This window comes from Miscanthus floridulus, chromosome 14 (genome assembly GCF_019320115.1).
Source record: "Miscanthus floridulus cultivar M001 chromosome 14, ASM1932011v1, whole genome shotgun sequence".
Classification (NCBI taxonomy): domain Eukaryota; kingdom Viridiplantae; phylum Streptophyta; class Magnoliopsida; order Poales; family Poaceae; genus Miscanthus; species Miscanthus floridulus.
In genome coordinates this window covers 75,897,288-75,920,565 of record NC_089593.1, presented here as the reverse complement: position 1 = coordinate 75,920,565, position 23,278 = coordinate 75,897,288, and the positions used below count along the sequence as shown (strand labels likewise).

Sequence of the window (23,278 nt, the reverse complement as noted above, 5' to 3'; positions counted from 1 at the left end):
TCACTCAGTAACGCCTGATCGTCATCCGTACTACAGCCCATGATATTGACGCAGACTTTCCGTAGCGAAAGGGAGGTTGTGCAAACCAATCACCGAAGATAAGAAACTTGCTGATATGTTCTGGCCACGATGAACACAGAAGTCCTTCCACCCCTGACGATGGACATCCAATTCAAGGACTTCAAGGCCTGGCATAGCTTCAGCTCCGGATTTGCCTCCTCTAAACATGACAGGGTCATCCGTTTCCAAGCGGCAAGACCTCAGCTTCCCGAAGCATCCATCATCCCCGTACGAAACGACCACGGAGCTCGCGCACAATTGGAGGAAACAGAGCTCAGGCAACATCCCAAGGATTCTCATGTCCTTATGGTCCATAGACCGGATATTCACCTGCAAGTAGGAGAGGTGTGGAAAAAGAGAGTTGCTAAACCAAAGCCGGCAGGCTGGAAAATCTTAGGCCTCCCAAAGACAAAACTCGAAGATATCGAGGCAGGACAAGACGAGCAGCTTCCCACTTTGAATGTAGCTCCGACGAGTAACCATGGATTAGTAGATCACGCAGCTTGCGCAGCTTGCTTACAGACTCTAGCAAAGCTTCCTCCAGGCTATTGTCCACATCAATATTAGCATCGAGCGCTCTCAGTTCCTTCAAGCTGCCCAGCTCCTTCACGAATCTACGTGTGGACTCGCTTTCGTTGAAGGCAACACACCCAGGGTATACCTTCAGCTCCTCAAGAGACGTCAGCTTCCCAATGACCCCATTTGCTGGTATTTCCGTGCAGTTGTAGTCACAGCGTAGGCACATTAGCTGTGTAAGCTGGCCACGGTAACTCAATGATGCCAGTGTCAGTCAAGTCCAGTGTCTGCAGAAACTTGAGAGCACCAATCTCTTCTGGGAGCTCACCAATAGGTGTCCTTGGCAGTCCAAGATACCTCAAGTGAGGTAGAGTTCCAACATGTGCACAAGAAGGAAATGCTCCACAACACCCTGCTTGGAAAGGCATCGTTCCACACGCAAGACGTGAAAGCTCGAAAGTGAGGCCATCATACTAAGGCCTGGTTTAGTTCATAAAAATTTTCACCCCAAACTATCACATCGAATCTTACGGCACATGCATAGAGTATTAAGTATAGACGAAAAAAAACTAATTGCACAGTTTGGTTGGAAATCGCGAGATGAATGTTTTAAGACTAATTAGTCCATGATTAGCCATAAGTGCTACAGTAACTAACATGCGCTAATGATGGATTAATTAGGCTTAATAAATTCGTCTCGCAGTTTCCAGGCGAGCTATGTAATTAGTTTTTTTATTAGTATCCAAAAACTCCTTCCGACATCCCAAAACATCCGATATGACATCCAAAAATTTTCATTTCGCGAACTAAATACAGCCTAATATTGCATGAACATGCAACAAAAGATCTCACATGTGTCATGTCAATTGGAACATCATGATGGTGCTCTTCATTTCTGTTTTGTAGGGATATCCTGCGGAATTTGCTATGTGGTGATGTGCCGTACTCATTGTTCATTATTGTAACCAGTGTTTTCCTAAACGTTAAACGGTAAACAGTCGGTCACCTACCGTTTAGCTATTATTCGGGCTAAACGGTCAATTAAACGGGCTAAACGGTCAATTAAACGGGGTAAACGGACGATTAAACAGAAACGGACGGAAACGGCGTACCACCGTGTAGCGTGTACACGGCGTGTACACGGGCTACACGGCCGTGTAGGCGAACAGTGATTGTAACAAAGTTTTCTTCCTCTGACAATGAACGAATTAGACCAAGCACCATATCATGGACACGGCAAACATATACAAAGCCAGGGTACATATTTTGCTCCAGTGGTTGGATCATGTTCCTATTGATGAGTTCGTTGAAATATCTCTCTCCAAGCCCAAATAACCCAATTCCTTGTACCCTATGCACGAAGCCCTCGGCCATCCATTTCCATATCAAAGAATCTTTCATGATCACGTAAGTCTTCTGAAAACACATTTAGGTATAATAAACAAGTCCTTAAATATGAAGGGATATCATAGTAACTAAACGACAATATCCTCTTAGTATTCTCAGCCTGCGTGTAACCTTTATGACCGGAACCTATAGAACTGTACACACCAAACCATTGCTCCCTTGGTTTAGCTGACAACAGACTAGCCATTGTGTAACTCATCTGCTTGATTTTCTGGATCCTTTCCTTCTCCACCAAATATCCTCATGTAAAATAGCTTTTTAGAGTTATCTCTACTATAATAAATCAATTAAAATTATACTAAGTTTTCTCAAGAAAATATCCTCCGCTGACTATTGTGCATTAAAAAAATACGCGCAAAGAAAAAAAAAACATCCAACGACTGATCTTCGATGATGTGTGATGGCAGGCTTCTCACACCGCGCCCTCAATCCCACGCACACGGGCTTCGGACGCGTCGTTCCTCTCCGACGCCCGCACACCCGAGTGGCCCGTTCCGATGGCGACAACTAGGGCTTGCGGCAGCGGCCACGCCCTCGGCGGGTGCGGCGGCGCGGCTGGAAGGCAAGGAGCCGCGCGACCGCGACCGCGACCGCGCCCGGGGCGTCAGCGGCGCCGGGATGGGAGTGAGCCACGCCGCCGCGACGCCGCAACCCTTCCCCGCCGCTCCGCTCCCTTCGTGGTTCCGCCGCTTCTTTCTGCATCGCCCCTTCTTCTTCATCCGTGGGCCGGCAAGGCCTCAGTCGTATGTTCCCCTCCCTCTCCCTTACTGTTTCCCCCCTCCCAGATTTGCGGCGTCCTCCACGAAGCAGCATCTCAAGCCGTGCTGGATGTGGATGGATTTGAGGTGGTTTTGGAGGCCCAGGGGATGGATCCGGTGGAGCGGGCTGGACGTGGAGGGTGCCGACGGCGGGGGCGCCGGGGAGGCGATGCGGCAGGCGCAGTCGATGGTGCTGGCGCTCGACAACGACAACGCGCGCCTTGGAGGACCATGCGGAGCTGCTGCTTCTCGGTTACTCGCCACGGGGCAAGCGCATCACACATCTCATGACTCGGATTGCCGAGGCCGCCACCGCGCTGCACGACATGGGCAGCACAGCACAGTCGCCTTCACAGCTGCCGCCGTCGGGCTCAAGGGCTTCTGCATCGTGCTCTTCGTCTATGGCACGGAGCACGCCTACCATGGTCTCCACACCAAGTGAGGACGCTGCTTTGCTTTATCTCTTGTTTCATTATATATTATTACAAATTTATCGTTTGCTGGAGTGAGGAGGACCTGGCCATGCCACCATGGAGAGCTCCAGCCTCCAGCTGCTGCTGCTGCCACCAAGGGTAGGCAGAGGAGGATGATCCTGCCGTGGCCGAGAGTACTCCGCCAGAACTAACCGCCAAGAGACTGCATGTTCCTCTAAGTGGACGAAGAGGATCCTACTCTGCATTTGCCAGTTGAGTCTTGGCATGCTTTCTCTTCTCATTCGTATGTGCATCAGTGCATGTGCCTTTGTGGAAACAAATCGTGATCAATAGAGATTGGTATCTTTTTCATTTGTACGAATAATTAGAAGAGATACTCTTCAATATTTGCAGTGGTAATAACTGAATGGCAAAACGGAGTATCTTAACACAGTGAGTAATTATTAAATTGGAATGCGTCAAAAGCAAGCCCACATCGTTGCAGTCTTTTGGGCTGCAGGCAAGCTCACAGTTGAGCTCAGCTCAGCTATGCTATGCTATGCTTTACACTCTCCCTCACTAACATACATGTTTTGGTTGGCATTAAAAAGTAATTAATAAGCATCCATGTTACACTGCGTCACTGTGTGTGGACAATCTGTGGCCAATTTATTTGCAAGCAACAAGGAGCTCCCAGCTGACTTGTGCTTTATGCTAAGGTTATAGGTAGTTTTTCATTCTCTAAGAATTCATAGAGTTAGAAAAAAAACTAAATGCCTCAGCCTAGAAGTTTTCTGTGGATTCGTGTACATTGTTTCATTGAGTGAGAGACCCCATGATAGTTTTGTTTGTGATCACACATGGACACTCATATTTGCTTCTTTGCTTTGTTGCAAATACCAAATAATTATGCTCTATGGAAATTTTTACATGGATTCTATTACCTTTATGAATACAGTGGCTTCCTCTGTTAAAGCATGGACTCTGTTGTTCAACACTTGACTCTTATTTTCAGGCTACACCGCTACAGCGAGGAACATTCTCAGCTGAAATGCAGAACCTCTAAGTTTTGAGGATGGATCTATGGATGGCTCACTGCTCATATCTGCGTAGTGAGGGTTAGAAAAATCTTGAATTGCTAGAATCCTGCAAATTATTTTTAGCAAGTAGGCTATCATGCTTTCAGAAATAGAAAGCAGAAGAACTACTCCAGTTACTAAATGGATTCATAAAACAAAGGAAATTCGATCAAGTTAGCTGCAGCCTTGCATAATGTTGTCAGGTTTGTAAGAGCACAAGAAAGTAGCACATATCTAACATGAGATGACCTCTTATCATATTGTATCCTTGATTACTATCGTTATGTTTTTTTTTCACAAATTTAGCCAATTTGTTGCAAGAAAAGCCGTTCTTGACAGAATTTGTTTGGCCATTGATATTAATAGAAAGATGGTTCTGCACTCGGAAATGGCATGGTCAAATGTCAGAGCATTCCTGTTGTGAAATGTTGGTTGGGTTTGAATTGAGAAAGAAAAGCAAGTTAAATATGATGGGCTTTCCGGATTTGAGTCGGCATTGGTAAGCTAGAAGCCTATATATACTGATGTGCCTATCTTATGGTCCGTCTTTGTAAGCTGGTATGCTAGAAGCAAACTGCATAACTCAGTGCTGTCCTAAGTTTTGGTTATACTTAGATATCTTTTTATTGCTTTACAGGTAATATGCTTTGGCTCTCCTCTACATCATTTTGGGATCACAAGCTTCAAGGTAGTATTGATAAAGAGAAGATGTCTGAACCCAGTAAACATGGACACCTTAATTGAGCTCCTTTTAATGTATTCTCTTTTTAGTGAACTGGGCTGACTGACAGCTACACTCGCTGCACTAAATTTGTTTAAATAACCACATTGTGCTTGTAAATAATGTGTTCACATGAGCGCTTGTAAATAATGTGTTCACATGAGCTTGACAGCTTTATGTATGTATATCCAGTATGGAGTTTTGCTATGAGGCAGAGGACCTTTCATTGAGTTGTAGCTGCAATATAAAAAGTTGGGAATTATATGTGTGAAATTATGTTTGTTTGTCAGAAAAGTGTCTATATGAAAGTTGTCACATGAATTCGATCATGTTTTGGGTTTTACCATGGCGTTAGCACGGGCATACTACTAGTCAGAAGTAAGTGGCTCTAGGTTGTAAACATCACCAGCTTCTGTGCCAATTTCTATTTTTTGGGTAGTTACTATTATTCTACTTCCACAGTTATTCTCAAGAAGAGCCAATTTAGTTATTTCCCATGAGTGTATATCCCATATGTCATCAATGACGATAAAATATCTGTTCATGTGACATCGCAAGAGAGTTGAGTTAGTAATGTTTCCAGAGCATCTACATAAGCAGGTGCCTGCCGAAAACAAGAATCAGAAAATTGTTACTGCCTAATATAAGTCAAATTCTCTAATTTTGATCAAGTTTTTAGAAAAGTATATTAACATGGAGAATGAGGATTGGGCTTCACATTTTAGGGAATAAGATGATGATGCTGTTGGAGCACGACCTCTCAGCTTTATTTGCTAAAAGCGATGATGCCGAGCTAGATTGGCGCCCTTTTAGAGATGCTCTAACACCCAAACCCATGCAACCTCGCATAAGACCAGCAAGGGGATATTTAAGTTGAATTCAATAGTTAAGGCATGAATAATACCCCCTCCGTTTGTGAATTATGATGTTCCTTATATGGACTTTGTTTGTTACGTTACAAAAAATGCTAATAATCTAATGATGTTATATTCGTAAAACCGATCCAAATAATTCCTCTAAAAATAATGGATAGAGAGGCTTGGCTGAGCTTTGCAAGAAGATATCTACAAAGATGGGGGAAAGAATCCTCAGAATTGCCTGAACGTGAACCTTTTATACCCACGTAGGAATTAAGTAGGACAAGAACTTGGATGAAATTATATAATTACTTTGCAATCTTAAAATATTGCAAATCAAAGTACGCATAAGCCATCAAACTCAACTTTAAAATAATGCTCAAAGAAAAAAAAAACTAATCACATCTAACCCAGTCCATAATGCAGGTAAGAAACAATTTGAATAAGAAATGAAAATTGAAATTGATGACTAGAACAATTGTAATTCAACAAAGTGTTGTTTGTAAATGAAGCACAAATATATAACACTATTAGAATCAATTAAATCTGTGAAGTATTGGTTCCAAATTCTACAATGTAATTTAATTGATTTGGCATGAAAAAGTCAGTGTGTCCAAGCACTATTAGGTGAGGCATGAGTTAAGTAGTGTTACCTTTTACTGGTAAGAAATTCGCGTAGTAACTTAATGAGCTGAGTTTCATCCCATACTGCAAAATTAATGTTCTCGTACTTTTGCCGGTCAAGCTCAAGGAGAATGTTTTTGAGAACATTCTTCACATCAGGATTCTGACCGACGGAAATAAAGGCTGAACATATGTACTGCACTTTAAGCTTGTCATACACAGTTTTGGCAAGAGTTGTCTTGCCTAATCCTCCAACTCCAACAACAGAGATGATCTTCAGTCTATCCGTGGACACGTCGTCTCATCTGGACAACATCATTGTTAGCTCATCCATTGCCTTGTCAATGCCAACAAGCTCGGACACACTTTCGAACAGAGCTGACAAGCGAGGATCAACAGACGTCGCGGTAGGCTTACAATGTTGTCAATCTTATACCTATCACGCCGTTCCTTCACTTCCCTGACAAGGCTCTTGATGCTTTTCATATCAGCAGCTAGTTTGTGGCGGATCCTGACCTTGGAGAGCAGGTACAGGGCCCTGCGATGAACCCCTTGATGTGGTGCGGCTTGGCTTGCTTCTTGCTCTCCAGGCGCACCAGGAAGGTGCGGACGCTGTCCTCCATGTCGTAGGACATCTCGCGGACATCTCCGCCCAAAGCTTCACTTGCTTGTCGAGCTGGTCTGCCGGTACGTCGGACACCTTCTCAAGGGCGGCTTGCATACTCTCGAGCTCGGCTATGAGGAACTTGATCCCTTCCTTCACGCTCTTCTGCAGATGGTACTCTTCTTTCAGGAGCAGGACCAACTTGGGGAGAAGGGTACCCATCGTCCTCGCGGCGAAGTCCATGATTGATTACTCCTAACTCTCTTCCAGCTAGCCTTCCGGACGGAATGGCCACCACAGATGGTGACGACGATCACAGGCCAGCGTGGTGAAATGCCGAGCAACCTTGTACAGCGGTTATGGCGAAGGCGGCCACGACCACGCCAGCTTAGATCGGGCAAGAACTGAGCGCTGGAAACTCGGAGTCCGCTAGATTCCAACTGTGCCTGCGGCCGCGCGCCATTGACCTTCGGCGGTAGTGGCGACTGTGAATCAGAGGAAAAAAACTTTCGGGGGCAACTGCGGGGACTGCGGTTTGGCGAGGGGAGAGGGGCAATGGCGCAGAGGGTTGGCCCTGGAGCTGGACGGCGGCTGGCGGCGGTGCGGTGGAACTAGATCCAGGTCGGGAATCACAGATCGGCCTGGGGGCAGTTCGCTTGGGCTGTTGACTTGCGGTAAGCAATATGGCTACACCACCTCTTCCTCAAAAATTAATTGCATATTTCGCTTTTCAATGACTCAAATTTTTTAAAGTACAACCAAATATATATAAAAACACACTATTATATGGGTTTATAATAAATATTATTAGATTGAATATGAAATATACTTTCAACTTATTTAAAAATATAAATGTTGATATTATTTTTTATATTTATAGTTAAACTTTAAAAAGGTTTAACTCCTCGAAGAATGATATATGTGTTTATTTTGGGACGGATGGACTACATAAAGTATTGGTGGCTGGGCCGAAAGATCATGGCAGCAAAAATCACCACTGCAAAAGATTCGATGAGATCAAGGCATGAGCACTAGAGTATTCACGATCGCTATGTTGACAGACAAAAAGAAATCTGAAGATTGAAGATAGAAGCAAAAAGGATTTATCAGCCTCTTCTCGAGAAAGGCATCAAAGAGGCAGTTCATGACCAAAGAAAAGCCTAACGGTAGTGGGATTGGGATCTGTTGGAGCAATGATTTTGAGCTAATTCCTCCAATATGGTGGTTGGATTGGGGATAGGGGAGCTGTTGTGTCACACCCCTGGCCGCAGCGGGTCACCGGCGACGTGAGCGGAACAGCGGGATTTGACGGAACCCTGGCGTCGGCGGGCAAGCCCCTGCCTTGGCGTCGTGTGCATTACTGAATGTCTGAATGAGCGTTCCTACAGAGTAATGCAGGCACTTATGCTGCTTACAAATTCTGTCCAGTGGACCCAACTGGTCATACTCTACTATGAAAACGTAAAAGCAACAATGCGTAAATAGAACAGCTTGGCGCCTTCACGCGGGTGTGACACCTCCCCCGGCGCGAGACTCAGCTTGTCCCCAAGCTGGAGCATCAGGAAAACGAGCTTTGACGACGTAGTAGTCTTCCCAGGTCGATGTTGATGCTGGTAGCCCTGTCCACTGAATCTTTACCTGAGGGACTGCAGCATTGCCCTTCTTCACCATGCGGCGCTCCAGGACGGCCCGAGGAACCGTTTGTGCAGCTTCGAGATCTGTGAGCACCGGTGTCGTGTCATAAACAGGGGAGTGATCCGGGGTGTAGGGCTTGAGCTGGGAGATGTGAAACACTGGATGGATATGGGAGTTCGGTGGCAGTTGTAGCTTGTAGGCAACTTGACCAATACGCTGAAGAATGGTATAAGGGCCATAGTACTTGTAAGCCAATTTTGGGAAGGGCCTGTTGGCCACAGATGATTGAGTATAGGGCTGTAGTTTTAGCAGGACCTGATCCTCCACCGTGAACTGAAAATCTGTTCTTTTAGTATCTGCAGTTTGTTTCATCCTGTTTTGAGCCTTGGCTAGATGGTCTTGCAGGGACTGAAGATGGAACTTCCTGTTCTGAATGACCTCGGTAACCTCAGGAGTGGTGTCTGGTGTAAGAGTTGGTATGGCACCCAGATTAGCATCATAACCATAGAGGGCTTTGAAAGGTGTACAGCCTAGTGATGAGTGCAGTGAGGTGTTGTACCATAACTCCGCCAATGACAGCCAAGATTTCCATGTTGATGGGGAGTCATGAACTGCACATCTGAGATACATCTCAAGGCATTGGTTGACCCTCTCAGACTGCCCATCTGTTTGAGGGTGATAAGCTGTACTGAGGTTGAGTTGAATCTTGTATTTGGTGAATAGTTGTTTCCAAAAGTTGCTGACAAAAATTGGATCTCTGTCAGTTGTGATGGACAGTGGAAATCCATGGAGCTTAACTATATTGTCCAAGAATGTTTGAGCTATAGTAGCTGCTGAGTATGGGTGTTTGAGTGCTAGAAAGTGGGCATACTTTGTCAATCTGTCTACAATGACCAGGATGACACTGAAACCCTCTGATTTGGGGAGACCTTCTATGAAATCCATGGTGAGATCTTGCCAGACCCCTTTAGGTGTTGGTAATGGTTGGAGCAGGCCCATTGGATGCTGCAGGGAGTGTTTAGCATGTTGGCAGATGTTACACTGCTTGACAAAGTTTTCTACATCAGTTTTCATGCCCTTCCAGGAGAAATGCTTCTTCAGTCGGTAATAAGTTGCTGCTACTCCTGAATGTCCTCCAAGTGCACTGGAATGAGAGTGTGCAATTAGCTTTGTCTGCAGAGCTGAGTTATTACCTATCCAGACTTTGCCATTGTGCCAGATGAGACCTTTATCCAAACTATACCCTTGGTTGTCTGGACTGGTGATGGAGAGCTTCTGAATGAGAGTTTGAGCATGGCTATCTGTGGCATAGGAATTGAGAACCTCCTGTACCCATGTTGGTTGCACTGTTGAAACAGCTTGTATGGCCATGAGATGGCCAACTCTGGATAAGGCATCTGCTGCTTGGTTGTCTTTTCCTTTTTTGTACACTATCCTAAAATTGAGGCCCATCATTCTTGTCATTGCCTTCCTCTGCATGTCAGAATGGAGGTTCTGGTCTTTGAGATAGGCTAAGGACTTGTGATCAGTTTGGATTGTGAACTCGCCTCTCTCTAGGTAGTGTCTCCACTTGTCGACAGCCATGATAAGGGCTAGGAATTCCTTTTCATATATGGAAAGGGCTTTGTGTTTTTCCCCAGAGCTTTGCTTAGGTAGGCAACTGGTTGGCCCTTTTGCATAAGGACAGCCCCTATACCATCCATACATGCATCTGTTTCCACTGTAAAGGTTTCTTGGAAATTTGGTACTGCTAGTACCGGTGTTTCAGTCATTGCCTATTTGAGAGCATGGAATGCTGACTGGGCTGCTGGATTCCAGGCAAATGACTTGAGTTTCAAGATTTGAGTCAGTGGTTTAGCCAGTGTACCATAACCTTTGACAAATCGTCTATAGTATCCTGTCAGACCCAGAAAGCCTCTCAATTCAGTCATTGTAGTTGGTGTTGGCCACTTGAGCATATCAGAGATTTTGCTAGGATCAGTGGACACTCCGCTAGCAGAAATGATGTGGCCTAGGTATTCCAATCTGTCCTGAGCAAAGGTACATTTGGACTGTTTGAGGTGTAGGTGATGCTTCCTTAGTGTTTGCAACACTTGCTCCAAGTGGTGAAGATGCAGGTCCATTGATGGGCTATATATCAAGATGTCATCCAGAAAGACCAATACAAATTTTCTGAGAAAAGGTTTCAATACTTCGTTCATGACACATTGGAAGGTTGCTGGAGCATTGGTTAAGCCAAAGGGCATGACCCTGAACTGGTAGTGCCCTTGATGTGTTTTGAATGCTGTCTTGTACTCATCTTCTGGGAGCATTCGAATTTGGTGATAGCCAGCCTTCATGTCTAACTTGGTGAACACTGTGGATCCTGAAAGTTCATCTAAGATCTCTTCAATCACTGGCATAGGGAATCTATTCTTGATAGTCATGTCATTGAGCTTCCTATAGTCAACACAAAATCGCCAAGTTCCATCCTTTTTTTGACAAGGAGGACTAGGGAAGCAAATGGGCTATGGCTATGTGTAATAAGGCCTGCCTGGAGGAGCTCTGTTACTTGTTGTTCGATTTCTGTCTTGTGGGCAGGGGAGTAGTGATAGGGTCTGGCATTGATTGGTATGGAATCTGGTGTTAAAGGAATTGCATGGTCATAGGTTCTTTGTGGTGGAAGAAGTTTGGGGTCTGTGAACACATCTTTGTATAGTGCCACAAGATGTTGGATGGTCTCATCAGGTGGAGAAGGTTTGGGGTACTGTGAGTAGTTTGGATGGGGTAATTGTTCCAGCAAAACATAGGCCCAGAGGTCATTCCCTTTTGTAGCCTTATATACCTTGTGTGCAGAGATATTAGCAATTTGGAGAGGTGGGGCACTGATCCCTTGAAGCTGAATGAGTTTTCCTTGCTCCTGAACTGTAGTGTTTTGTTTTCCCAGTCACATGTCATAGGAATGTGAGCACGAAGCCAATCAAAACCCAAGATGGCATCATATGGGTGCATGTCCAGGACAATCATATCTGTTGTGAAGGCCTGTCCCTGGCAATAGCATTGAAGTTGAGATACCATACTGTTGGTAGTAATCCATTCCCCATTAGCCAGTTTCACCTTTCTAGGTGAGATTGGAATTGTTGGTATATTAGCCAATGTCACAAACTGAGAGTTGATGAAGCTATGAGTGCTCCCACTGTCCACCAAAATGAGCATAACCTTGTTTTTGACCCTGGTTTTGAGTTTGATGCAATCTGGTTTGTCTTGGCTGGACAAAGCATTGAGGGATAATTGGCAGAATTCTTCATGTAGAGCGTCCTCCATAGTCAGTTCACTGAGAACCTCATCACTGAGTTCTCTGTCCAAGTCATTGAATGCCAAAGCATTGACTTTTGGTTTGTTTCTGACTTTGCAGACCTCTAGGTGTCCAGGAATGAATTTCTCCCCACAACTGTAGCATAAGTTATTAGCTTTTCTATAGTCCCTTAGTTGCCTGTCCTGCCACAGAATGGAGGATTGAGGGGCAGGCTTGGGATCTGTCCTGTTCTGGTAGGGTCTTGGTGTATATTGTTGTCTTGGGTACTTGGACTTCCCCCTGTCCACTGTTCTTTGTTGTATCTTGGCTAGAATTGAAGCCTGCAAGACATCTGGGGGTCTATGAGCCTCCACCATGCCTCTGATATCCTCTTTGAGACCCATAACATACTGCTGTGAGAAGAACATGTCATCATACCCTGCATTGTGCATTGTGACACTATACTGTAGCGCTTGGAATTGTTCTGTATACTCATCAATAGATCCAGTCTGTTTGAGTGCCAACAGGTCCTGCATAGATGATCTGAAATCATCAGACCCAAATTCTTGGTCTATAACTCCACAGAAGTGTGTCCAACTCCTAAATGTGTTCTTCTGCTTGAATGCTTGATACCATTTGCCTGCCTTCCCTTTTAGATGCATTCTGGCTGCAGTGACCCACATGCCTTCAGGGATTTGGTAAAGGTCGAAGTAGTCTCTACAATTGTCTAGCCAGACCTTTGGGTCAGAACCTTCAAAATCAGGGAAATCCATTTTAGGCATGGCTGGCCTAGGTAAGGCATAAGATTTGTGCTCTTGGCCTTTAGTGTCTTGCCTCGTCTCATTCTGTTGGTATTGCTTGTGATTTGTTTTGTGTTGCCTAGATGGTTGTGCTTTGCCTTGCATGGTATCCTTGGCAAACACATTGTGAAAGGAGGCATTGTCATCCAAAATCAGAGAATCTACATCTTCTGTATCTGAGTGATGATGTTGACCATATTGAGGTTGATCAGGTTTCTTGGACTCCTCCTCCATTTGCCAGAGAGTGACTCTGGCAATGGCTTCTCCATTGGCTTGAACTTGCCGAGAAATGAGATGTTGTTCGTGAGTGTATTCATCCATAGCTGCCGCTGTGAGGTCCAACTGTGCTTTCATTTGCTTCTGGACTGAATGCATCTCAGTAATTTGGTGAAACATGACATCCAGATTTTTCTGCAAATTCTCCCACTTGGTGTTTTCCTCATCCGACCGGCGTGTCATGATGTCAATAATGAGATTATTCTGTGTGGAAGGTTGGACCTTGCTTTTGCTTTGAGAAGCCAGTTGTACCAGCAGTGGGTTTGGCCTGTGCCGCTCCCGTCGCACTGTAAGGTACGTTCACCGCCGCCTGGGAATGAGGCGGAGCCGAGGGATTTTACACTAAGACAGTTGTAGTGCAAGCACGATGACAACAGCCTAGCAACCCAAGCTCACGGACATTCCGCCGCCGAACGCCACCGCAACAAGAGGACAGTTGGACTTCGGAATTTTACGCACGAACAAATGCCGCGCAACCCTTGTCGACTGCCTACTTGTGCAAAAGTATAAAAAAGGAGCGGATTTGGGATGCTCACTCAGGTTGACGCCTCCAGACCCCGGTTGTTGATGCCGGACCCCAGTCGAACACCTGGTGGGCGTCGATTGAGGCGTTGTGTAGATGTGAGGCGCGCCGGTGTTGCGAACGAAGAGGTGCGGCGTCGCCGTGGGCGTGGATCTTGACGACCCAGACGACGACGGTGGTGGTGGTGGTGGTGGTGGTACGGTGGTGGTGGTGGTGGTAACTGGCGGCGGCGTCGAGCAAGGAGCTCGTCACCCACACGCCGAAGGAAGGTGGCTCTGGTACCAACTGTCACACCCCTGGCCGCGGCGGGTCACCGGCGACGTGAGCGGAACAGCGGGATTTGACGGAACCCTGGTGCCGGCGGGCAAGCCCCTGCCTTGGCGTCGTGTGTATTACTGAATGTCTGAATGAGCGTTCCTACAGAGTAATGCAGGCACTTATGCTGCTTACAAATTCTGTCCAGTGGATCCAACTGGTCATACTCTACTATGAAAACGTAAAAGCAACAATGCGTAAATAGAACAGCTTGGCGCCTTCACGCGGGTGTGACATGTTGAAGATGCTCTCAGCAAATGCAGGGCCCTTTACAATCGACTTATCATGAAAAATGATACGTGAAATGTGGAGTACTTTCTTTCTTCCTATTTAAACATAGTAGGGGAGAAATAAGGACCGAAAAGAGCATTTAAACTATTCAGGTTTCAATTGTTTGCAATCCTACTGGAAGCCAAGTGCTGCTTTTGTGCTTCATTTCAGAAAATCCCTGCTCCAAGATGGTCTTGCAGAGTGATTAAGCGACCCCAATAACCTTGGGCTGAGACCGAGGCCACTCGTCCTCGAAAACCACGTCGGTGGAGGCGAAGGCCGGAGCGGAGAGCGCGCGGAGGTGGTCACGGCACGGCGGCGTTCCACGTCCAGCATAGGGCGCAGACAACGGGGACGGGTACTTCCCGGCCGCCGACGCCGAGGCCAGGCTAGGCGGGGCCGGCGTGTGGAGGGGCAGGGGCAATCTCGTCTCCAGCGGAGAGAAATCTAACCCTAGCACCCGTCGTCGCCGCCGGTGACCCTTCGGATCTCCGGCGAGCGCCACCGCGGATAGAGTGATTCCATCCCCGGGGAGATTGAAGCCCCTTGGTCTGGGAATTTCGGGGGAGCAAGAGGTTGTTGATTTGGGGGTGAAGGGAGTTGGAAGGCTATGGGGTCGTCGTCGAAAGTGGTGCGGCCGGAGGAGGTGCTAGAGTCGCTGAAGAACGACGGCAGCATCGACGCGCTCCGAATGAAGATCATCGCCCAGCTCAAGGCCAATGTGCATGCATGCCTCCCTTCCTCTCCCGATCCCCTCCTATTCATTTGAGGCCTTTTCTTTTGCTCCTCCTTGCTATTACTATTATGTTAGAAATTGATTGTTGTATGATGAGAGTGCAGTATTTAAGAAATCACTTCCAGTTTAAGTTGGTAGACCTGCTTAGGAGATATGCTCATAGTATGAGACTCTAGGACGATCTGAATTCATGATATAGCTATCCAGGCTGGTTGTGTGTGTTTTCTGTACTCGATGGAATCAGGAAGCTCTGTGACTAAATCATTAAAATTAAGTTAGAGTTCAGTAGATTATTTTAAATGCTGTTGCAGTTCAGAGGCGATCGTGCATGTCCCAGGAGACCTTTAAACAGGGATTCAGGGAATTGGTTTGCATAAGAATTAGGGTATTTAGCTGTTCTTTGCTGTCACGTGGCACTCGTTTTGTTGTCGGTTTCAGTCTGTATTTCCCTTATATCAACATGGCGGTTCGAGAATTGTTCTGCATTCAAATTTGGTTATTTAGTTGTCCTTTGGTATCACGTGGTGTTTCCTCATTGGTTCTGTTCTACTTTTCCCCATATCAACGTGATGTATCGGGAATTGGATCACAGAAGAATTTAGGTATTTACTTGTCCTTTGCCGGCACTTGGCACATGTTGTTTCCTCAGTGGTGCCATTCTGTTTTCCCCTCCTTTCAGCATTCCGTTTCGGGAAACTGTTCTTTTTCTTTCCTTATTTATTAGCATAAAGTTTTATGTGTGCGTATGGCAGAATATTCTTGTCGATGTAGAATAAAGTCATTTCTGCATTGTCTTATGCTACATGTACCCTTCTTCATGCTCTTGGCATCACTCTATGTCAGACTCGCCTGCAATAGAGTAGTGAGCAGTGGAGACTTGGCGATGAAAACCTTCTTACTTTGATTTCAGGAAGATATGAAGAAAAACACTATGATGATGGTGGAGCAAAGCAAGGTACTGAATACTCCTGGAGCTGAGAAAAAGACCAAGAGGGAGTTGTTTGATGCACTTCGACAGGAACTGGAGTAAGCTCCTGCCTTTCTGTTTGAATCTATTGTCAGTAAGTCAGTAACAGTACATTGCCTGGTTTGTATTTGGCCTTAACCACAAATTGCTTATCTGGATGTTACAAAATGTTTATAGCAGCTTTTACTAAAAAGTAAAAACATGTGTAGCCTTGACCTTCTACAAATCTCCCAGGTCTAGCATAAGTCATGTTCCTACCGTATCGTTGCCCGTGGCTGGTTGTTCAAAAAGCAGCAGAGTGATATAGTTCCCATGATTTTATTTGTTCTTCCATTGTTCTGGTGTATCATTTGTATTGTGGGAAATCCAAATTTACATCTCCCGTATTTCACAGTTTTCGACTCCATTCCCAGCTTCTTGCCAATGCAGTGCTAACTGTTTTATGCAATGCAGGACTCCAGTCCTTGAGAAAGCCTCCAAGGCAGTTTGGGAGCTGATTCTAGACAATGGTGGATTAGGGAAAGAGATAACCGAAACAGTTGAGAAAGTCTTCTGCCGGCTCAGTGGAATCGACATGATGCCACCTCCACCTTCAGCCGCTGGTGCTCATCAAGAGAAAGGTGACATGGCTGTTGATGAAGTTGTGAAGAGCAAGGAGATGGATGCCTTCGAACCATCCTCATCAAGGAAGAGACCCTTCAGCGACATCAACCGAAAAGGAGCAGGTGCCTTGCCAAATGGCAGTGCTACGGACCAGCATGATGAGTCCGAGGATAGTGACCAAAAGATATGATGCTGCTCTGCGCTGTAATTTTTAGTTCAGGCTGTAGTAGCTTGGGTGCTTGAATGATATAACAAGTCGAATTGTGATCCCTGCATATCCTGATTCCATATCCTAGGGTTGTATGGTATATTGGCAAGTTATACTTCCTGTTCATACAAGTTCTGTGAGCAACTGCTATAGGATATTTCAGTTTTCAAGAAAGCAGCTGCAGTTGAGTTTCTTCTGAATATAGGATAAATTGCTTGACTAATTCCTCGACAGTTTTGTGGTATGTGTAACTTGTAATCATTCAAGAGTTATTCAAGAGTTATGTTAGATGCTTCTTGATTTTGCAATATTTTAGCAATTTTTCAATGGTACCTTGGTCTGAGTTGGATGGTAATCATTAATTTTCTTGTTTAGTATTGATGGATGGAATGGGGATCCAACATAACATTCATCAAAAGCACTTGTTTAGTGTAAACATGAATGTTGACTGAAGTCATCCCACCAAAATTTCCAGAAAGACCCTTACATGGCTCATCTAATCTACGATGACTTCGAACCAAAAAACCAATAGCAGCCAAAGAGTTTTGTCCCCCACTAAAAAGCCCATCCTTTTATGCAAAAATAATCCCGTGTCCTTGGTAACCAAAAGCATAAAACCTTACCAGCAATTTGATAAACCTGTGCTAGTTGCCTTTTGATGCCAAAACAATGGCATAAATGCAGTGATACAACTACATCCAGCAGCAATAAGGAAACACGGCAGGGCATCCACTTTAGTGTCCACTGTCAAGTGTCACAAGGAAATAGCCAGAAAAAACAAGCTACTCATAAGTCAGACAAGAATGGCTCTACTAGTACAATTGATATAGGCTTCTGCTCAGCATTACATCATTGACATCAAGAAATGGGCTGTTGTTCACTATCAGTAGAACTTTTAAATCTTATTAGGCTTCAGTCGACGGTGTTCATCCCTCCAGTCACGAGTCATGAAGCTACAAACTCTTGATGTTCCATTCCTTGGCTTATGATGAAATGTTAGGTGATTGGTATTGGCTTCTGCATCAGGCATCGATGAAGTGGATGTCAAAGGTGCTTGGATGGATCTGCCACACATTCAGGGAAGCGTATTCCTCCAAGCACTCCTTCAATTGAGCCTCGCTGTATCCCTGTGATTCAGACATTTTAGCACCAACCAATTTTTCAGCAATCAGGCCATGCTGAGTTGTGCACCTGTACCAGTATGTGTATGTAGAAGTAGAAACTGTACCTTTCTGGAGATCAAGTTAAGAGCATGAGCATATCTCACATCCATACTGCTCGTCCTAGCAGCTTCGTCTCTCAGGATAGAATATATATCAGATATTGCATCAAGGCCAGACCGTTGGCGGTCATCTGAGTATAACGAGTACTTGGACATTTGCATCAGTCGCAGTGCTTCATCGACATCACTCTGAGCCACAGTTTCTGAAAACCTAAGTCTTGCCAAGGCCTGAAATAGGCAAGCAGCATCATGTTTAAAGAGATATTTTCATATGGTATTGTGAAGGGAAAACAGTAAAGTTACTTACAATGGAAATACGGAGTATGCTCAAAAGTGTCCTGATAGTTGTGTAGGAGGTTGGTGCATTTGACTTTGCCTCCTCTTGGCGGATGCTGGAATATGCAGTTGCAATGTATTCCTCGAGCTCTCTAGGAACAGAAGGAATGACTCTTCTAGCAGCAGATATGTATGCTCTGTGAACAGATAAAGATTGTAGACTAGTATTAGATAATGCAAAGATACTACACAATGGTTTTATCTGTATTTCAAGTTTTATAGTTTCTGGAACTTCCAACTAAAATATGAGCAGTTCAACTATGAAATTGAAATTAAGTGAACATGAGCTCTGCCACTCGAGGAATTGTGTCCTTGCCTGAGTACAGATGGCTCAAGTGGTGCGAACCCCAGCGCTGGTGATTCAAGATTTTGATGCACATGAACAATGTGTCTTGCCATTTCAAGATCAGTTTCCATGTCTGCACGATCCAGGATCAACCAAAGGAGGTCAAAACGAGACAGAAGTGCTGGAGGTAGATTTATATTTTCTGCTGGAGTCCTCCTCATATCGTACCTTCCCCTGAATGGTTAAAGGCAATTACCATTGTCAACTGATGAAATTTTCTTTTTATCCCATAGAAAAAAATAATATATTCATATCAAAACTTACCATGCTGGATTTGCAGCAGCCAGAATTGCGGTTCTCGCATTAAGAGAGGTTGTGATGCCAGCCTTGGCAATGCTAACTGTTTGCTGCTCCATTACCTCATGGATCGCTGTCCTGTCTGACTCTTCCATCTTGTCAAACTCATCTATAGCACAAATGCCCATATCTGCCAGTACCTGGAACCGGAGAGTTTGTGCTATGAGATTAATTATTAGCAAGATGCCTGTGATTTGGACCAAACGATCCCTTTTTTGGGGGTGCTACCACAGTTTGTAGTGCTAAAGAGACAGCTCCAAACAAGAATTAAATTGAAGTTTTACCAGTAATGTAAGTACGAAATCTCAACTGTTGAAAGATTTTAAAAAGAAAAAACTGCATATTTTCTCAATAGCTGTAGTCAGGACTGGAGTAAAGTTCATATATATGCTTGTGAAAAGCACAAACAGGTATACACCTATAGTTCAGTAGAAAAGAGAAATACAGTAAAAGATGCCATCATTAAGGTGGTGTTGGTCTTACCAGTGCTCCACCCTCGAGGACAAACTCATTTGTTACTGGATCTTTCTGGACTGCAGCGGTAAGACCAACACCACTGCTCCCACGTCCAGTGGTGTACACTCCTCTTGGTGCAACATTGATAATGTGCTTCAGAAGTTGACTCTTTGCAACACCAGGATCTCCCATCATGCATACATGCAGGTCTCCTCTGATCTGTACATTTACATTTCAGTCAATATTGAGATGTGAACAGTTAGAGAGAACAAAGCCCCGGATGGAAATGACATCATACATACTGCTTCCTAGTAGCATACATACCTTCATGCCATCTGCGAGCTTCCGATGGGGTGCGCCAACAAGTAGTAACAGCAGTGCTTTTTTTACGTCTTCATGGCCAAATATTTCAGGTGCCAAGGACCTTGCCAACTTACTGTAGATATCACCGTCCTCAGCCAATCGGTCAATTTGTTCTTGTTCATCACCTTTCAGTTCATACCTGGAACAGTTTTGCAATTGCTATCAGACAGCTGCAGAAGATAAATGAATTGCTCAGCATGAAACCTAGATGACTTACTCCTCATATTTTTTCTTGAAATGGGTGACAGACATTGCTTCCAAGTAAGTATCAGCAACTAATCCTGCACGCATCGCTCTAAACCCATAGTATGGCATAGGGAGAAAAATGCCTGACATCTCAACCACATCTCCAGGTGCAACCTGCTCGTGGTAGCATTTGGTGCTTGGTTATATTACAGAATATCTTTAGCGAGTTCTTAACTCTCATGAGAGCATTTAGCTAGTGAATTGAATAAACCAAAGCATGAATCTAAAAGCAACTTCCTTTCGAGGCTAAACTGTAGAGCACATTGATACAGAAATGGCGATAACAACAGAAAAGTAGAAGCTATTGTCCTGCAAAGCAACTCAAAGGAAACTGCGCAAGTGAAAGAAAGCTCCTATTTTGCCTTACCTTTCTAGTCAGCTCTCCTCTTAGATGAACAGTCAGAGAGCGAGGAATGTGGCCCTTTGGTACATGCTCTGCTAACTCTTGAAGCTTCACCTGCAAGACAGCGTAGTTGTTATATGGAAGTGAAATCCAAAATATGATGAAATTTTAGCTGCTCCTTTCAATGAAGAAACCCCTGCTTGACCAGATTGTGAAGAAAGGTTAATACCTCCTGAAATTTCAAAAATTTTGATGCACGCAGTTGAAGGATTAGATTCCCCTTTGCTTTGTTCAGTTTGCATCGTTGAGATGGGCATTCAATGAGGGGCATAAACACTCTAGCAGTCACTTCCTGCCAAATTCAAAACAAAAGTTTTGTTCAAAATAGAACTTAGACCGGAGACAAAATTCTAGGTATGCAGCTGAGTATAGACAGAAGTACATTTAACGACGTCTTTCAGTACATATCCTACACTGCTATATGATCGTTTATCATATAATGTCAATATATAGAACCAAATTTTTAAAAAGAAAGCCTAAAATGGGATCAAATACCTGGTATATCTCAAAGCCACATTCTTCACATGTATAAACAGCAACCTGCATCAATGGCTTCACATCCGAGCAGCGAGTAACAATCCCAGATATTTTCACAAGCTGCCCAATGTTGGATGCCTTTACTTGCCTAATGGTGAGCAGAGTCGCCTTTGAGAATGTCTTGATGTAAACCTCACTACAATGCCAAAATAGAATCAATTTTAGACAAACATCAACATAGCTCGATAATTGGATAGACAGGAAAATTATTGGAGTGCAATTCCAGTTGGAGGCACAGCATTAGGTAGCTCCAAGAATAATTTTGGCAAGAATGTGAGACACAAATGTTCATATATGGCTGAAATATTATATGGCAGTATAACAGTAATCCAATATCCGTATATCCACAAAAGCACAAGCTTGCAGGATATTTTATATTCCCTTGAGCCACTCTGAGGGTAATGTTCCTAACATGTTCTATCTTTTTTGAACCAAACTATAACCACAGGCACATCTGTTTTGTTTAACCAATTTAATGGAATCAGGTCGCCATTCACCAAGACAAGTTTAACAAAGCCACTTACAAGAACCGTTTGATCTCTGGTGGCATCCTCTGTAGCGGGTCCGTGCCGTCGGCGCCACCGTCGGCCCCCTCATCCACACGCTGCGTCATCAGGATGTCCCGGTCCTCGTCGACCGTGTACGCCTCTGTGGGCTCCGGCATGATCTCGTCCATGGCCTCCGCGAAGACACCGATGTAGCGCCGCGTGTTCTCAGTAACACGCTGCAAGAACTCCTCATCGATATCCTTATACTGCACACCAAAAACAACATTTTGCACTCAAAATCACATGTTTGCGTCCGCAAAGTTGGTAAAAGGGGAAAAAAAAGAAAAGGAACAGGATGTTGTGGAGGTGAGGAGTTGGTACATGGAACATGTCATCCAGCTCGATCTGGACCGCGCGTATCTTCCTGTTCGCGACATCTTGCTGTAACCAGAGAGAGAAATCAGAGTGAAATTGCGAGGCTAAAAAAACAGATCTGGAAAGGGCAACCCTAGAACACACGGGGAAGAGATCGTGGTTACCAGGATGTTCAGGTACTTGGGCTCGCCGTGAGGGCCGGCGAAGTTGGACAAGAAGTCCTTGGCGAGCGCTGCAGGCACAAAAATCAAACACCAAGAACCGACGCGCCCTCAGGGAATGTTCTGGAACCTTCGAGGAGCAAACGAAGGAACGGTTCGAGGAGGTTTTGGAGAATGTTGCCACAGCAAGACGTACCTTTGTCTGCGGCGAAGTCGGGGTTCTTCATCCCGGCGGCGGCGGCGGCGAGGGGCTGGGAGGCGGAGAAGAGCGGGGGGCTGGGGCTGGGAGGCGGCAAAATGTTCGGGGGAATGGCGGGAAGAGGGGAATAAGAGGAGGGTTTTGGCGGGAAGGCAGGGGCGGCGTGGCGGGAAGAGCAGGTTGGCCCGGACCTCAAGTGGGGCCGAGATGACTTGTGGGCTTATTAGAAGCACGAGTGGGCTGAGTATTGTGGGCCGTAATCGGGCCGCTCTGCGCTGCGTGGTAGCCGCTGCATTGTAAGCTATAGATAGAGAATAAAGCCTTTGAGGTGCGATGTTGTTCAATCACAACACATCAACATGTTTACAACTAAGGCCCCGTTTAGATCTAAAAATTTTTGCATAGTATCCGTCACATCAAATCTTGCGGTACATGCATGGAGTACTAAATATAGACGAAAAAAAAACTAATTACACAGTTGGATAAGAAATCGCGAGACGAAACTTTTGAACCTAATTAGTCCATAATTAGACATTAATTACCAAATAAAAACGAAAGTGCTACAGTACCCAAAACCCAAAAAATTTTGGATCTAAACACACCCTGAGTTTCAAAAAAAAAACATGTTTACAACTGAATTGCAGCAATCTGTCTCAACGATCATTAGCTTGCTACAAAGGAGAATGCCATCTAGCACTCCAATTTCTTGTGCATACAGCCATACACACCCTTTCGGATTAGTTTGGATCTGTCATTTCCCATAGGGATTGAAGGGGATTGAGAGGAGTATAGGAGAATGAGTATATCAAAGTAGCCCTCTTAATGTGTTGCCTGCCAGGAAGAGAGCACGACTTGACATGAATTGTCTATCCTCATGTGCGATGGTGCCGAGGTAAATAAATAGATTCCTGATAAGTTTAGGGCAGATTAGTATGATAGAGAAAATACCATACCACCGTTTATTAATCGGAGTAGTTGCACATTGATTAGTGATTGTTCAAGTTGCATGCTAATTAGGCCAATTTCAGTGGGGAGTTTTATGGCGTTGTTTCCAAAATAAACTGCCATATCATTTAGAATAAAATGAAACGTGGATGAAACGCCCACTCTCAATGAATTATTGTATTTTATAGTTCCATATATACTTTATTTCATGACCCATAGAGAGTTGGTAATCGTGTCAAGAGAGTTTTATCACCATGA

General features: G+C 44.8%; 4 protein-coding genes and 1 pseudogene across 12 annotated transcripts; 2 read left to right on the top strand and 3 right to left on the bottom strand.

Annotated features, from left to right (window-relative positions):
* The first annotated feature begins 2,391 nt into the window (after positions 1–2,391).
* LOC136502808 (uncharacterized) lies at positions 2,392–5,248 on the top strand. 8 transcript variants are annotated; one of them, XM_066498049.1, is made up of 5 exons: positions 2,392–2,660; positions 2,769–3,179; positions 3,255–3,426; positions 4,170–4,732; positions 4,871–5,248. In XM_066498049.1, exons 1-3 carry the CDS (start codon positions 2,602–2,604, stop codon positions 3,364–3,366), a joined length of 582 nt encoding a protein of 193 aa, XP_066354146.1. In that variant the 5' UTR covers positions 2,392–2,601; the 3' UTR covers positions 3,367–3,426; positions 4,170–4,732; positions 4,871–5,248. The 8 variants fall into 8 exon arrangements, 1 of the variants encoding a protein (XP_066354146.1); XR_010770716.1 differs by having other exon boundaries at positions 2,392–2,663; positions 2,769–3,426; XR_010770717.1 differs by having other exon boundaries at positions 2,392–3,179; positions 3,248–3,426.
* A 74-nt stretch (positions 5,249–5,322) lies between these two features.
* On the bottom strand, positions 5,323–7,282 carry LOC136502809 (disease resistance protein RGA5-like; annotated as a pseudogene).
* A 1,257-nt stretch (positions 7,283–8,539) lies between these two features.
* On the bottom strand, positions 8,540–12,982 carry LOC136503776 (uncharacterized). Its single transcript, XM_066498745.1, has 3 exons — positions 11,499–12,982; positions 10,867–11,113; positions 8,540–10,000 (listed from the first exon to the last, which is right to left on the bottom strand). Exons 1-3 carry the CDS (start codon positions 12,980–12,982, stop codon positions 8,540–8,542), a joined length of 3,192 nt encoding a protein of 1,063 aa, XP_066354842.1.
* Positions 12,983–14,240: 1,258 nt separating this feature from the next.
* LOC136502807 (uncharacterized) lies at positions 14,241–16,946 on the top strand. 2 transcript variants are annotated; one of them, XM_066498048.1, is made up of 3 exons: positions 14,241–14,853; positions 15,779–15,894; positions 16,289–16,946. In XM_066498048.1, exons 1-3 carry the CDS (start codon positions 14,743–14,745, stop codon positions 16,626–16,628), a joined length of 567 nt encoding a protein of 188 aa, XP_066354145.1. In that variant the 5' UTR covers positions 14,241–14,742; the 3' UTR covers positions 16,629–16,946. The 2 variants fall into 2 exon arrangements, with proteins under 2 accessions (XP_066354145.1, XP_066354144.1); XM_066498047.1 differs by having other exon boundaries at positions 14,241–14,859.
* Positions 16,947–17,066: 120 nt separating this feature from the next.
* On the bottom strand, positions 17,067–22,167 carry LOC136505207 (DNA replication licensing factor MCM7-like). The gene is made up of 15 exons (XM_066500349.1): positions 22,073–22,167; positions 21,880–21,947; positions 21,722–21,781; positions 21,377–21,606; positions 20,811–20,988; positions 20,485–20,607; positions 20,280–20,369; positions 19,884–20,026; positions 19,628–19,805; positions 19,331–19,522; positions 18,815–18,987; positions 18,521–18,724; positions 18,176–18,341; positions 17,875–18,096; positions 17,067–17,773 (listed from the first exon to the last, which is right to left on the bottom strand). The coding sequence occupies exons 1-15, from the start codon at positions 22,101–22,103 to the stop codon at positions 17,669–17,671; spliced, it is 2,163 nt and encodes a 720-aa protein (XP_066356446.1). The 5' UTR covers positions 22,104–22,167; the 3' UTR covers positions 17,067–17,668.
* Positions 22,168–23,278: the final 1,111 nt, after the last annotated feature.

What these genes read in the sequence shown, in the direction of transcription:
- LOC136502808 (XM_066498049.1), top strand. Translation starts at nt 2,602, where the DNA reads ATGGGAGTGAGCCACGCCGCCGCGACGCCGCAACCCTTCCCCGCCGCT. An exon ending in CCCGCCGCTCCGCTCCCTTC is followed by an intron (nt 2,661 to 2,768) that starts GTGGTTCCGCCG and finishes CCCCCCTCCCAG; the next exon opens with ATTTGCGGCGTCCTCCACGA. An exon ending in TACCATGGTCTCCACACCAA is followed by an intron (nt 3,180 to 3,254) that starts GTGAGGACGCTG and finishes TGGAGTGAGGAG; the next exon opens with GACCTGGCCATGCCACCATG.
- LOC136503776 (XM_066498745.1), bottom strand. Translation starts at nt 12,982, where the DNA reads ATGGAGGAGGAGTCCAAGAAACCTGATCAACCTCAATATGGTCAACAT. An exon ending in CTAATATCTCTGCACACAAG is followed by an intron (nt 11,114 to 11,498) that starts GTATATAAGGCT and finishes TGTTGACTATAG; the next exon opens with GAAGCTCAATGACATGACTA. An exon ending in TCCAATGTGTCATGAACGAA is followed by an intron (nt 10,001 to 10,866) that starts GTATTGAAACCT and finishes ACATGGGTACAG; the next exon opens with GAGGTTCTCAATTCCTATGC.
- LOC136502807 (XM_066498047.1), top strand. Translation starts at nt 14,743, where the DNA reads ATGGGGTCGTCGTCGAAAGTGGTGCGGCCGGAGGAGGTGCTAGAGTCG. An exon ending in AGCTCAAGGCCAATGTGCAT is followed by an intron (nt 14,860 to 15,778) that starts GCATGCCTCCCT and finishes CTTTGATTTCAG; the next exon opens with GAAGATATGAAGAAAAACAC. An exon ending in GCACTTCGACAGGAACTGGA is followed by an intron (nt 15,895 to 16,288) that starts GTAAGCTCCTGC and finishes TATGCAATGCAG; the next exon opens with GACTCCAGTCCTTGAGAAAG.
- LOC136505207 (XM_066500349.1), bottom strand. Translation starts at nt 22,103, where the DNA reads ATGAAGAACCCCGACTTCGCCGCAGACAAAG. An exon ending in CCAAGTACCTGAACATCCTG is followed by an intron (nt 21,782 to 21,879) that starts GTAACCACGATC and finishes CTCTGGTTACAG; the next exon opens with CAAGATGTCGCGAACAGGAA. An exon ending in TTCAAGAAAAAATATGAGGA is followed by an intron (nt 19,806 to 19,883) that starts GTAAGTCATCTA and finishes AAACTGTTCCAG; the next exon opens with GTATGAACTGAAAGGTGATG.